General features: G+C 39.0%; 1 protein-coding gene across 1 annotated transcript in view; it reads right to left on the bottom strand.

Moving 5' to 3' along the window:
* RGS5 (regulator of G protein signaling 5) overlaps positions 1-15,173 on the bottom strand; it is a 60,705-nt gene extending 45,532 nt beyond the window's left edge. The window contains exon 1 of the mRNA XM_057728271.1: positions 15,052-15,173. Coding sequence (XP_057584254.1) covers positions 15,052-15,095 — 44 coding nt within the window. The 5' untranslated portion in view covers positions 15,096-15,173. The remainder of the gene's footprint in view (positions 1-15,051) is intronic.
* Between the last annotated feature and the right edge of the window lie 448 nt (positions 15,174-15,621).

The raw sequence follows: 15,621 nt of genomic DNA on the forward strand, positions 1-15,621 counted from the left end.
CCCAAGCACACCATCTCTGCCTCCTGCCACCTATGTGATAAAACTCATCTAATGCTCTAGGATCAGAACAATCTCACTTTTCCCCTGAAACTTCTGTAATAAATCCAGCCTAGCCTGTTTTCTCGCTTCACTAACATAAAATCACAGAAACAGAGGCACATTTAATGGACCTTACAGAGCTTTCAATTTGCACTTCCCTTATTTTAAAAGTAGAAGACTGAGGTTTGTATAAATTAAAATATTTTTCAAAGATCTCGTAAGATCTTATTCTTAGATCTCTAGTAAGTTACAGAGCAAGGGATAGAATACTTTTCTTCTACTAGAGTTATGGACAGCATATTTTCACCAGATTACTCTAGTTTCTCATGAATGCATATCTAAGAGTTCCATGTGTATGTGTTCCCAGTGAGATAACAAGCCCACTGAGGTTGGGTACCATATTTTACTTCCTTGGTCTCCCAGAACATTTCGAAAATAACTAAGTACTTTAAAGTTGCTTTAATTCCTAGGATGATATAGAGGATAAAATTACAAAGTCTGTACTGCTTTGGTTTATATTCCAAGTTACTTAAATTCTAAGCTTCCAACTGTCTATGTAAAAATGTGATAATATAGTTTCTACGTCATATATATATTATGGAGCTAAATACATTAAGGCATGAAAGTGTTTAGAAGAGCAATTAGCACATAGCAAATATTCCTTAAATGTTACCTATTATTATTACTCTTCTACTGTATTTATGTTACTATCCTATCACAGCATCTTGCACATGGGTGTTGGGTAATAAATGTTTATTGAATAAGTAAAATGGAACTCAACAAAGATCTTTTTGACTGACATGCAAGTTAAGCTACTTTCAGAAGGTCTATACCATGAAATAATGCAACTAATTCTGGAAGTATAGAGAATATACCTTTCTGGACAACACTCCTACAGAGAGACAAAGAAAGCAAATGTGGAGACCTCTGCTGCTGCCTAGCACAGCTCAGAGTTACACTGTAATATCACCCGCCTTGTGCTTCTATTTTAAAATGAAAAAAAAAAAAAAAAAAGTATTGTTTTTCCCAAGCACTGGCTACTCCCTACCCAAGGATTCCCATGGAAATTGAGATAATTCCCATGCTTTTATGGGCTGTCTCTGACACAGTCATCACTCAGAGTAGGTTATTCGGGGTAATGAAATAGACCAGAGAGACAAGACAAACAGGGTAGAAGTCTTTTTTGCTTTTGACCTTAAATTTTCTGTCTTATTCAAAATATTGCTGGCAGGATTTCTGGACCTTTTGTAATTCAGTTTGGAGGCCAGATAATGAACAGTGGGAAAATGGTCTTCAAGTTGAGGAGGACAGAAATCTGTGGTTTATTTTGAGTTCCAAAGGTGGAGGGGTCAGAAGGCATTCCCACGAGAGCCTCTCTGAACACTGGTGTGACCCATAGCTTTTGAACATCTTCATCTCATTCTACTTCAAATTATAAAGAAGGACTTTCTAGAATGAAAATTTCTAGTTGTACACAGACTCTAATTGTTTTATATCTTACAAAAGCAGGAAATAAAAGTGATAATAAAGGGTACTGGAAAAGAAGGGAAGGAAAGAGGAGTAAAGTAAAATTTGCCTAAACTTTATTCAACATGAACCTATAAATTACATCACTTAATAAAACTATGGTTCCCAGAACTTAATGTGTCCTCTGGCAATGAATTTATATAATAGATGCAAATTCATTACCTCAAATAATCAGAACACTTGGTCAACATTCATCTTTACCAAATTATTATGTGTTGAGCACAATAATGACATAACCATAAAGAATAAGAGGACTGTTACTTGTCTGAGGTATAGAATTATATTTCAAACCATTTCTTCTCTCCCTCCCCCAACATGTTGTAACAATACCTTATTATTCTCAGGATTTCTATTTTCAAGAATTATCTATTTATCGCTTCATAAGTTCACTTATTCATTCACTTATCAGACTCTAATAGAGCAACCACTGTTTGTCAAGCTCTGTACCAGATAGTATGGGGAGTGCTTTACAAAACGATTACTCCAGACCTCAAGTAGTTCCCATTTTATAAAGAAGATATATTTACAGTTGTCCCTCGATATCTGCAGAAGATTGGCTCCAGGACTACCCCTCTCCCTCACGATATCAAAATCTACAAATGCTCAAGTCCATTACCTAAAATGGTGTAGTACTTGCATAGAACCTACACACCTCCTCCTATATACTTTAAATCACCTCTAGACTACTTATACTACCTCATATAATGTACATGGCATGTAAATAGTTGTAAATATAATGTAAATGCTATCAAAATAATTGCCAGCATGCAGCAAATTCAAGTTTTGCTTTTTGGGTGTTTCTGGGTTTTTTTTTTTTTTAATACTTTTAATCCCTGGTTGGTTGAATCTGCAGAACCCCAGGGACAGTGAGCCAATTATATACACAGCTTTATTCGGATGCAGCTATGACATCGCGGAATGCATTCCAGGTTTGAAATTGGCACCTCAGAATTCAGGCACATGGAGTGTACTGTCTGACCTTGGGCCAGACATTTAACTCATTTGTGTTCCTTTATTGGTACAAAAGTGATGTCTATAATATCTACCTTGCAGGGTTAGGATCAGAATTAAGTTAGATAATGTCGAATACCCAACCAAAGTTGAATCTGAGGAAAGTTGGTTAAGAAGAGATATGAAATACAGGGAAGATTAAAAAGTTCTGTGAGAGTTCAAAGTACGGAGAGTTAGCATCTCCCTGAGGGAGAAAAGAGAAAGCTTCTCAGAAGGGTTGAGATTTGGGGATGCATGATTTGGTTGGAATCCTGTGTGACCAGGGAAGAGAGGGTATTGGTTTGGGTCCCAAAGCAGGTGTCTCTTCCTGTCTTTCTCCCAGATCCCCAGAGATCCTTCCCAAAGTTTAATATGGAAGTCCCCATCTTCCTAAGAAGGTTTCTAAAACTTCCAAAGAAGCTTTCAAGGTCCACACATACATCACAGGGTCCTAATTCTGGTCTAATCTCTCCAGCATTCTTAGTGCATTGCCTCATTTTTCTCCCAATGAGCAATGAATTCTGACCTGTGGCACTCACACATCTGGACTTGGTGAACAGGGATTCTTCCAATTGTGTGGTTATTGGGATAGGAATTACTAAGTTAGACATCTGGGCTCTGGGTGGGGACAGGGTCCAGGAAACAAGCAGATGGTCACCTAGCTGATGTGTTGCAAGAAAGATGCAAAGCAGCTGTCTGTGAGCTGAGCTCTCTCCTCCAGAATGAACACATAGCAATTGTAGACAAACACAAGTATAATTTTATATATTGCAGATGTAAGTCACAGCTGATAGGAGACCATCAGCTATAAAATGCAACAAGAGAAAAAAGATGAGAACTTGGGGAAGCAGGCCCAGAGAAGGTGCTAGGGAAATCCCACAGAAAAAAAAGAAGGAAAGAACAATGTTGTCTATAGGGAAAATATCTAGTTAACCCCTTGAGACGTAGCCTGAAACCTGAGAAATTTTCACTGAATATGACAGAAGAATGGTTTTCAGGGCATAGAAACAGGCACAGAAAGAAAAGGGGGAGTGAATCATATGACAGAAGCTACATTCTCACACCTCCCTTGGTGGTAGGCTAAATAATAGCCCCACAAGTTGTCCACATCCTAACTCCTGGGACATGTGGATATGTTGCCTTATGTGGCAAAAGGGATTTTGCAGATGTGATAAAGTTAAGAATCTGTAGGTAGAGAGATTATCCTGGATTATCTGGGTGGGCCCAATGTAATCACAAGACTCCTGTAAGAGGAAAGCAAGAGGGTCTGAAAGCAATGTGTGAATGGAAGCAGAGCAAGATATATATATATTGGAAGATGCTACACGCTGGCTTTGAAGATCAAGGATGGGGCCATGAGCCAAGGAATGCAGGTGGCTTCCAGATGTGAGAAAAAGCAAGACAATGACTTCCTCCCTAGACCCTCCAGAGGGAACGCAGCCCCAGGACGCACTGTAGATTTCTGCTTTCCAGAACTATATGAGAATAAATTTGCATTGTGTTAAGCCTCTAAGCTTCTGGCAGTTGTTACAGCAGCAATAGGAAACAAATAGATCCTCTCTTAGCTTCTGTTTTTCAGACTTGATTCATTATAGAAAAAGACTTAAGGCAGTCAGACTTTCTCATCCCCATTCTACTTTTCTATTTTCAGTTAAGAGCTAATCTTTTCACCTTTACTGAACAGTCTATACTGCAACATTAATTATCTGAATTTCCTCTTGGACCAGCTACTCTTTTCTGATCTTGCTCCTTCTCTCTTAGCCCCAAAAGCTCAAACCAGACACAGTGTCCTACAGGCTTCATTTTTATGGCATAGCTATCTAGGAGATATTCCCTAGAGCCTCGCATATGGCAGTTACAGTTAGATTTTTTTTTTGAAATGAGATTAATTTAGTAACTATAAAACTATCAGGAAAGTCAGGATAAGGTGTTCTGACTTGACATCATGTAAGAATTCCTAAAGGAGAAGACAAGAGTTCAGAAGAATAAACTCATTACCTACTCCTGAAAAGAATATCCCATCCAGGCAACCAAATTCTGTCAATAGTCCATTTATTCAATCAACCCCCAGGCTCAGAGGGGTTATCTATGATCCCCCTTCTCTCCTGCTTCCTGTCATCTAGTTGTCTCATTTGCTTTCTAATGTTCCTTGCAATGGGCCTTTCCATTTGAGTCCCACTTCCATACCTCCTGTTTAGCTCTGTAGGGACATAAAGGTAGTTTGGGATGGTTTCCAGTTTCCTGTTCTGGCCTCATTCTGAGACTTGGTTGCAAGGGTCTCCCAACATGAAGATAACTAAGAAACATCACACACTTAGAGGAAGTACATGTTCCCCACAGAATGCACAACCCTATTTAGTGTTTATAACAACCCTGGGGGAAGTATAAGTGTTATTCCCATCTTGTAGATGAGAAAACTGAGTCACAGAGGAGTTAGGTGATTTGCCCAAAATCACCCAGTAAATGACAGTGGTAGGAGTCAAACCCAATCTCACTTCAGCTACTGAGCTCTTAATTACTATGCAATACCACCTCTCTCATGGGTTCAGATATTGTAATTGGTAGCTATAGGCATCCGGTAAATAGAAAAATTTTTAATTATTTTTTTTCTTAAAGACTACAGTTTGTAATCAAAACCTTTTGAAAGATGGTGTCTATGGAAGAATAAACATTTTAAAAGTGAAGACACACAAAATTCATAAATTAAAGTTCATCAGATAAAATAAAATGAAGGTGATATGGAAATCCAGAGGTGTTGAATCATCTCCAACTCTAACTAGCCACGTGGTCTCGGACAAGTCAACGAAGAGTTTGGATGAGTTTTCTCATCTATAAGAGAAAGAATTGGTCTGGTCCTGATCTTGTTCTCCTTCTGTGATTCTAAGCTAGTCATCTTAGAGAAGAGGAAAGAAAAATCACATCTCATCTCCAGGGGCAGAATCTATGAATTTGAGTCACTAGACCTTTATTGTGTGTATGAATGTGATCAAAATTGTGCTAGGTACTCAATTCTGCGCTGTGGCAATTGTCAGTTGTCTTTGCTAATCTTGTCTTTTTCATGTTCTTAAGCCCATATCCATTTAATACAATATGTTCCATAAGTAGCTAACGAGAGTTACATATTTCTTTCCCTCAGCTGCAGTCCAGCCATCTGTACTCACATGTCAGCATAATTGCAAACATCAAGGCCCTATCTGAACCAGGAAGGGATACAAAGGTCAAGCTATTCTTAGAGGATCTGGAAGATAAATGTTAGAGGGCAATTAAAAAAAATTTTTTAAAGCTTTTTGAACTTGTCAAATTAGAATTTTGAGAAAATCTCAATTTACAGAAAGTTTTTTTCTTCACTGTTGTCAGCTAAAGGAAAAAGTGTAAAATTCAACCTGTGAAGGGAGGAAAAAATCCCCATTGATCTACATCCATCTATATGAAAAAAAAATTGCCTCCTCCTAGCCGGCTCAGACACTTGCAAGCTGTCCGCGTGAATCTCTGATTTCAACAAACAATCCTTCTTTTTTCCAAGTCATAAAAAGTACCGGGTGTGTGTGTGTGTGTGTGTGTGCAGATGTGTGCATGTGTGTATGTTCACGTGACATATTGTTTCGGACTTGGGGGATTCAGAAACAGAGTCCAAGACTCTGGAAGCCTGTCATCCAGAAAACACAAAACCTTAAATAATGGGCTCTCCTGGGTAAGTCTTCAGTGTGACCTGCACAGTTGACCTTGTCCCAAAGTGCACAGGTCATTCGGTCCCACGCTCCTGTTGACCCAGGTATCTCTTGTAAACTATTACTTAAAATAAGCTACCAAAATACAACAAATTCCTTTGTGAATGAAACATCTTGATTTTTTCTAAACTTCCTGAATCCCCACAGGCAAGTGCCTCATCAAGAAACAGATGGTCTGCACAAAACAATGTCAAAATGCAGTAGCTTGACAAAAACAGCTCCACACACTTCACTACCAAGAATGAGCACTTCGCATTTTTTCAAGTATTTTACTTCATGTTTCATCTTTTCCTCTGACTCTAATATGATAGTTCCAACATCTTTCTAGAATGTAAAGTTGAGGGATCTGAGTGATATTTTGCCCAGGTGGGTTAGGAAATTTTTTGAGACGTGCCTGGGGAAGCAGTTGGAAAAGAGAAAGGAAAGCATGTAGAATGCAGAATAATGGTCTCAGCCATATTTGCTATTTATGAAGCCAGCTGATTATTGGGCATCTACTGTCTAAAGTGTTCAACGAGTGCTTAGCTGAATCTTTTCAACCCTGAAATATTTCCGTTTTGAAGGGAAAAAAAAGTGCTAGGCCAACGTGTTTTATCTCAACCTGGCAACTGAATAGAATGCTTTGCAAGGAACTGCCTTGTCTGGACTTTCCAGGAGAACAATGGTCAGGGTGAGTAAGCCTGAAATCGCACGTGCATTAGTTGTGTTGGTGGTGCTACATCCTGTGATCAAGCTGGCCACATCTACAGATTTCCTAGGAAAGACGAGTTTCTAATGCCTGGTCTAGACACACGCTATATGTCATCATGCTAGTCAGTAATTGCAGTCACTGTGCATATATGTGGCTGACGTGGATTCATGCAGTCAGAGGCAGTCTTCACGCCACTTCAAGAATTGTCTATACTCCAGGATCTACTTAAATGGTAGACGAAAATTGGTTAATTATGGAAAAGCCTAGAAACCCCAACTCACCCTTCTTACTGCAGCCTCAAGGATGGAAACTCTTTCACTGCTAAGTCGATGGAGGAGTCTCCTTCTGGGCAGCATTCAGAAGGGCATGAGTGGGCCACCGTTTCCAGTGACTGAAGAAACGTGACCTAGTGTGAAAGCAGGGACCGCACACTAAGGTGAGGTGTATCTGCGCCCTTATTTCACGTTTCTTCCCTGCCCTCAAGGAACATGTACTCTTGAGATAAGAGGGAACTAAATTAACTGTAAACAAAATACAGTGACCCTTGAACAACAAGGGTCTGAACCACACAGGTCCACTTACATGTGGATTTTTTCAATAGTAAATACTACAGGACTTCACCATCAGCAGTTGATTGAATCAGCAGAGGCAGAACCATGGATACAGAGGAGCCAGTGGGTTTTCCACCCCAAGGAGGGTTGGCACCCCTAGCCCCCGAGCTCTTCAAGGGTCAACTGTACAAGAACCACAGGCTGCTAGAATCCATGATCTCTGAACCTAATTCACCCTCGAGTCTTACAAGAAACTGAAACCATCTGTTCCTTTCGTGGAATTCACAAAAATAAAAAAAGTCACTTTTCACTACTTATAAATGTATGTTTTTCACAAACTGGAAGTTTATTCTGAATCCTATACAAGTATTTTTAAGAAATATACGGCCCTGAATTTAGTCCATTGACATCCTAAGTGACTGGAAGAAAATATCACACTTTTAATCACTGCTTTCAAGTTACATCCAGAAGTTAGTTTACGGGCCTTCCTATAGGACTTGGGAGGATGGAAAATTAGAATAAAAATGCCATCTTTCTTTAGAATACACCGTGTCCAAATCAAGAACAATGAAGTAGTGGAGCCAGAAAGAATGCAGAGGATCATATTATTGATAAATACGGTAATGAGGCCTGGGGAGGGAAATGACTCACAACTCCCCCTCTGCTATTTAGTAGAAGCCAAGGTTACAGCTCAGGACCCCTGGAGTTCCCACCCTTTCCACATGTCACATAGCCTTTTATACTTAAATCTGAAAATTCTGTGCTCTACAAATAATTTGCAAGAAATAGAAGACCAGAAGCCCCTTGATTAGGAGAGATTTAAGAGACTCTGGACCAATCTCCGTGTGTGACCCTGGCGTTTATGTGGTGTTGGTGCCTGGATGGTAACTTGGGGTTACTCTTTCAGTCTTAAGAGAGTAGAGTGATTGCATGTGAATCAGTTCAACAGTACCTCAGGGAAGACGGCTTGGTTTCATCACTGCTGTGAAGTGAAAAAGCAGAATGAGGATCTGTGCCCCAGCGGCTTCCAGCTCCAGGCCTGGTGCGCTGCACGCAGTAGGAGCTTAGTAAACATGATTGGATGTGGAGGAGCTGGTGGGAGGCTCAGGGAGGGGCTTTCCGCAGTCAGTAAAGGGACGTGAGAGGTGGGTGAAAGGGCCCTGGAGACAAAGCGCTCAGGTCATCTTGTTTATGAACCATGGATGCCTCACGGCAACCTGCTCTGCCGAAACGCTCCAAATTAAGACGGCTGCTGTGCCCTCCCCAGACAGAAGGCACTGGCCTCTCAGTCTCTCTGGGTCCTTAAAGTGCATTTGCAGTCAGTGCTTTTCCACAACTAGAACCCAATTAATTATACAAAGAACACTAGATTAGTGACTAGTATTTATCAGTCTAATAATAAAATTTGATAGCAGCCCCCCAGAATGTGTGACCCTCATTTGGACCCTGAGGAGTCAGCTGCAAAAGGATCATTGAGGATATTTGGATGCTTAGTGAATATTTAAGGATATTAAAGAATTGTTAATTTTTCAGTATAATTGTGGTTTTTAATGTCATCTAATGTTTTGTAAAGAGCTTTTAAAAGGAATACTTGCTGAAAGAATTACAGGCGAAATGGTAAAAATACTGTATTATTATACAAACTCATCATTATTATTTTTTAAATGAGGTTATAATGCGGAAGGAGGAGAACAAATAAGCTTTATCAAAAGCCATGACACATAACTGAAATTTAAATGATGTTTTTCTGATACCTATAAAGAAGGAAAGAAGGATGGAAGGAAATTAAGTATTCAACAGTGGTCTGCCTACTAAAAATGAGTTACCTTATACACAGTATTTCATTTATTTTTTTTTATAGCATCTCCCCCCAACAAGATAAATATCCTCACTTATGGATAAGAATATGAAACTCAGAGAGGTTTAGTTTCTCAAATTTATGTAACTAAGGAAATAATAGAGGTGGTGTCACTTCCTCCATGTTTTTTTCACTCCACCACATTGCCGATGTTAAGGCAGGGGATAGACTGTGAACTTACATCCTTCCTTACTCTGGGTTTTCTTTAGTATTCCTACAATGTATAACCTCAGGAGTTATTTTCTCAGTGAAAAACAATCAGGCTTTCACTATCTTTATCCTCTGGGTGACTCAGCCTTTAAAATAGAGTGCAGGTTTAATGTTATCTGAGACTCCATTCAAATAAACTTTAAAGGAAGAAAGAGATAGGAACCTGTTATCTTCTGGCCTCCAAGCACATTCTGGTTCCTGTTCCTAATGATTGATGCCGACTGAACTAATTAAAGTTTAGTTCCTTTGCTTTCCGGCCAGCAGGACTGACAAAAGCCATTAACACACAGCCCCAGAAACATAAACTCTCTCCCTAGATAGCATCTATCCCATAATAGTGTGTAGTCCTTGCTAAAGAAGGAGAAACAAATTAGATAACCTTTCGGGAATCCTTCCAAACTTAAGATTCTGGGATCTAAAAGTGTTTTGAATTGATATCTGGTGTTTCAACCTCGCTCAGGGTAAATGAAAGAAAGAATAGGAATAGACAACAGAATAGAGAAGGTAATGCATTAAAGAAGCTGGGGCAGTACTGCATCAGAAGTTGTCAAAGTAATACAATTTCATGAGGTTCGCCAACAGCTAATGGCTATCATTAGAAGCAAAAAAATACCTCTTTAACAAGGGTTTCCTGATGAAATTGTAGAAATGCTCTCTTCCTCTCCCAATCTCCTCCACTCCCGCCACCCCCAAGCAGGAATCCCTCTTTATTTTACAACATACACTCTTTATCCTATTGTAGCTTAAAAATCACTGCTATTGTCCTTCTCAATCCCTTTGGAAGCAAAGAAAGCACCAGGACAACCTGGAATCAGGTCTGTCTTCACTTCCTATACATTTATTTGTGCATTCTTTTGATAAAATATTTAAATGCTTACTACATGCCAAGTACAGATTGTCTTTTTAGTAACTGAAGTCTTTAGGCAAAAGGGGGGAAAATCTTTTTCATGAACAGGTCTTTTCAATCTTCAGAGTTGCAGTGGATAGGCGCTGGACAAGTTCCAAGGAAACAGTATGCAGGACAAGCTGCGCAGGAGGTTAACTGTGATTGGAAACTCAAAGTTGCCTCCTTGCTTGCATGGGAGAGACAATACAGACTGTACAAAGATGTCATAAAGTCAATCAGACTTTCTGGCCCTCTCACCTCCCTGGCTTTGCACATGCAGACCTGCCCCTTGACCTGGAATGCCTTCCTTCTCTCTCTTCTTCATCTTCTTCATCAAGGACCAACTCCTTGGTCCTTTCAGGCTTAGTTCATGAACCTTAGGCATCATCCCCTGTGACTTTTTACACAGTTTTGCTGCATAACTACCCAAAACTCTATAGTTCCCCACCCATTCCCCCCACTTTTGTGCTTCTTAGCCCTCAGGGCATTTATTCCTCCATCGTGGATCTCCACACAGCGGGCTACTTTCTCCTTATTCATCTCCCTACCTGGACTGAAATTTCCCTGAGAGATCTTTCATCCTTATGCCTAAGGCAAGTATGGAGGTTTGAAAGGCAATCCAGAGAAACAACTGACATTGTTTCACCAGTAAGAACTGCAACAAAGTTTTTCTTAGAGACACCCCTCCCTATTTTATTAAATAGTTTATTCACTTCCTTAAGATTACAGAGTTTCACTGAAATATTTGCAATTATGTCACAGGACTCCCTACCAGCAATAGCAAGCTTCAAATTCACACTTCTTCCCAGAAAGAATGATCCCAAACCCTACTATCTCTTTAGGCTTCTTTGATGATCCTGTGTCTGTTCTGACTCATTTATCATTTATTCAAGTTCATTGCTACAGTCTTTGATTCACTAGGTACTTATCTTCTCTCTATAATTGGTCCAAGGATGTGCTCATGTCTTTGGAAAAAGCTGTGTTTACTTAATCCTGTGGACTCAGGAACCTTAACCCACTCTGTTTGTTGCTTCTGTGTGGCTTGACAATCTTAAAAGATTAGTTGATTAGGTACCTTTCTACTCTAAATTATCCATACTTTGACCCACATAAATGAAAGAAGATGGGAAAAAATTGAATGTTTAGTAAAATGATAATACACAGCAAAACAAAACTTCACTTTCCCCATTTACTTTCTATACCTCCTGAAATTCCCAGCTTTGCCACACACTTGAGATGGCCAGAAGCTGCTGTGTGAACTATGGATTCCACCACTAGCAGTGTGAGCTATGGATTCCACCACTAGCAGCCTTTACAACCTTAAACAGAAATCAGAGGTATGTCAGATACCTATTGAAGAGTTTGTGACACTTATCAACAGCCCAGGGAAAGTTCTTTGTCAGGAGCTGTCTTCATTACTCCTTTACTTCCCTTTTTTTAGTTTAGTAGAGACTGTAAATTTGGTATCAGGAGTAGTCAACACCAATGGACAAAAACAATAATAAGCACACTGTTTGCTTTACATAATCTGACAATTTTGGGGGAATCACAATAATAACACTTTTTATTTCAGAAGACTTCCATCTTTTTCCAAAGAGCAATATTTACTTTAAAAATTAAGTTTAATTCAGAGAAACTCAAAAGACTTAAAATAAAATGAATTTTTAAAAGACTCCTAAAATTCATAGTTGAAAATCACTGGTAAAAATAAGACTTCCAATGGACTAAATTCTTTCCTTTTCCATTGACTGATTCTCACCCATACTGCACAGGTTTCAATATGCCAGAAGGTAAAAATTGTGGATTGGTGGCCACTTATTACTCAAATGTTTATTATTGATCTCGTTAAATATATAAAAATATGTGAGGTCAACTTTGAGTTTTAATGAGCAATAGTCTTAAAAATCTAAACAAATAGTAAAAGAATAGTTTCTACAAATACATCAAAGTTGACTCTGGCTTAATGCTTCCCTAAACATTGAGACAGGACTATGTTCCAAAGTTCCCCTCACATGAAGTAAATGCTGCTTTCGCATAAGTCAGATTCTCACTGAGTAGATTGCTTCTGTCACAGCCATGATTTCAACACAAGGTTGAATTCTTGAGGATTTTCATTAATTGACTCCCAAACTTTTAGAGAGAAATAAATTGGGAAAATTTTTCCTTTAATTGCATCTCTCTCTGGTCACTGAAACCAGATGTATCTCACTTTATTTAAACTATGTTATGATTGGAAAGGATGTCAGAGAACAGCTAATCCAACATTCATTTACTAAATAAGCGAATAAAATCCCAGGACAGTGAAATAACTTGCTCATCAACACAAATTAGCTAATGACAAAACTAAGTCTGTTCCTTACTCCTTAACCAGTATTCTTTCCACTGTTGAGCAGAGTCAAGGAAGGCAGGTTTGGAAGGATTTAGTCAAGTATCATTTTCCCCTTAGAATAGATAGTCTTAGGTTCTTTCCATGAGTGTGTGCTAACAGCTCCCCAGCTCCACAATTCCACCTCTCCAAATCACTCATTACAGCTAAAATTGTAATTGGAAATATGACTATCTGCAATGGTAACAAATCATGAAAAAAAAATATGTAAAAGGCACAATAATTGCAGGATTCTACCATATGCCTTAAAAGTTTCAGGCAATCTATGCAAAAAAGCTTGCTCCTTGGTCACTCTATAACATTCTATGTGAACATTAGTTATATCCTAAAGCAGAAGAATTTACTATGAATTAAAAGTTTTGTAAAGTGAATCAATAACAATGTTGATAGTGAATTAGTGAATCAAATATGAGAGAGTTATAGTAATCAATGAAAGAAGTGGTCAATCCATGTGTCTCAGTAAACATTATGCATATTTATAAGAACAAATAGGGCAATATTAGTAACAATGCCAAACTTTCAACAAACATTTATTGATTATTCACTAAATGCCAAGCAGGGGGTCATAGGATCACAAAATGACTGGCAGACCAATGTTACAATCATTCTGAGTCAATAGTTCACCAATTAATAAGGTAAGATTTACCCATTACATGAAAGTACATGATTCCAAGCAATAAGTGGGCTAAAGACATGTTAAAATTGTTGTAAAAGTCAAATCTGCCATTCTCAGAGTCGCAAAAATGGAAAAGGAAAGAATTATGCATCATGTCATGTTCAAGGACATGTTCAACACCCCTGTGTTCTCCCTATTTCTCAGGCTTTCTAGAGAGGGAGAGATAGACTGATAAACAGTGCCCAGCATTGAAACCTGTCTTCATCCCCAAAATTGGTCCAGTGGCCAATATTGCCCACCTAGTTACCATCTAGTCCTAGTCCAGTTACTTAAGTCCCACTTCTCTCTTTTTTAAATATATACATCTTTTAAAAATAATCTGTGCTTTTGACAGCACAAAGTGAGAGTAGGCTTTACTTCCAGCCACTAGACAGTATTGTTGAAGACAAATTCCTTTGTTAGGATATTATCTCCTTAAAAATCATTTTGAGATTATTTCTAGGGTTAAATTCATGAAAAAAGAAAACAACAGATTGTAAGAGACAGAAGTACAAATCCACTGAACAACACAACTTTCTTATGCAAACATTGACAGTGCCTTTAGGGATAAAGCTAAGCTGTGCGATGATCATTTTATTTCCTTTAAATAATGTATGATCAAACAAAGTTTAATCAAATTCATTCTTAACAAATAAGAAGGAGAAACATCGCTACTTTTCTTCATCAGGTAGGATTGTTGGGTTAAATTTTCTAAAGAATCAGATGTTTGTTCTCCTTCTGTTTACCTAGTCTAGATATTTAGGATTCCCTGAACAACATTGTCCAGTCTAAGGACAACCACAGAGCCTCAAAGGTGTTCCTCTGTATCTGAAAAACTATGTTAGCTAATAAATAATCTCTATGTTCCAAGGGCTGTCTTCTGTCCAGCAATCCAGCTACTTCTATGTGATGGTATCCAGGTACAAAGAACAATGAGAAGTCTTCTCTGCCTCATTGCAAATCTCAGTCTTCCTCTTCTAGTCCATGTACATTAATAAAGGTTAACATTTATACAGTTCTCATATGTGCCAGACAGTGTTCTGAGCATTTCACATACAGTAATTCATTCAATCCTCATAACCAGCTAGTGAGGTAGAAACTTAGTGGATCTATTTTACCAGTAAGGAAACTGAGATACAGAGAGTTTAAATACAATTGCCCAACACCACACAAATAGTAAGTCATGGAGCCAGGATTCAAACCCAGGCAGTTTGATGTTGGAATCCATGCTCTTAACCATATACTTTTGAATCTGAACAAACACCTATAAAATAGGCATCTCCTAGGAGGAAATGATGTTCTGGATAGAAATGATGTGTGAGGCATCTCATATTGTATCAGTCTCCTAGCGCAGACCTTTCAAAACCTTGTCATTAACAGAGAGGAGACAATTCCCAGTGTATAAAATCAACCACCTGTTCTACCAGTTTTGCCACAAACTACAGTGGCCCTCTATTGCCTCTTGGTATCCTCCCCTGAGTGAAGAGTCTCCTTATCTCCACCTTGTAAGACAAAATAACTCGTTCTCACCTTTCCAGGCATGAGTGGGGCAAAGCTGCAAGTCCTTTGCACATTTTGGTAAGCGGCTTAACTCCTCAGCTTTGAGCACAAGTCCTTATCAGCAGAGCAAGTCTTTGAAAACTTCAAAACCGTCTGGCATTGCCTTTTTCTCTGAGGAATATATAGAGGCTCTTTCCCAGCCCTCCGTCACTCTGTGGACCAATCCAGAGCCTTAGAGGAAATTGCAGGCTGGAGAGCAGCAGCAGTTGTGTGGGAGGTGGAGGCTGGAATTTTTTCTCTGCTGCAGGCGCTGCTGCATCAGGCTTTCAACTGCTCTTATCAGAAGACTTATTCTGCTAAGGCAGAGGTAGGCCCTAAACTGTGCACAGGTCATTTATGTTTTAACTCATAATTTTGAACCAACCACAGCAAAGATGTGGGCTTTGTTATGAAGCAGAGTGCCTTGGGCTACTTCAGATGCATCAAAGTCATAGATTGCTAGGACTGCAAGGGCCCTTGCAGATCACATAGCCCAGGTTTGTTTCACAGTGGAGGAAACAGTTCTAGAGAAGTCCAGGGGACATGTATGTGAGTCCCTGT

This window comes from Hippopotamus amphibius, chromosome 3, assembly GCF_030028045.1.
Source record: "Hippopotamus amphibius kiboko isolate mHipAmp2 chromosome 3, mHipAmp2.hap2, whole genome shotgun sequence".
Lineage (NCBI taxonomy): Eukaryota > Metazoa > Chordata > Mammalia > Artiodactyla > Hippopotamidae > Hippopotamus > Hippopotamus amphibius.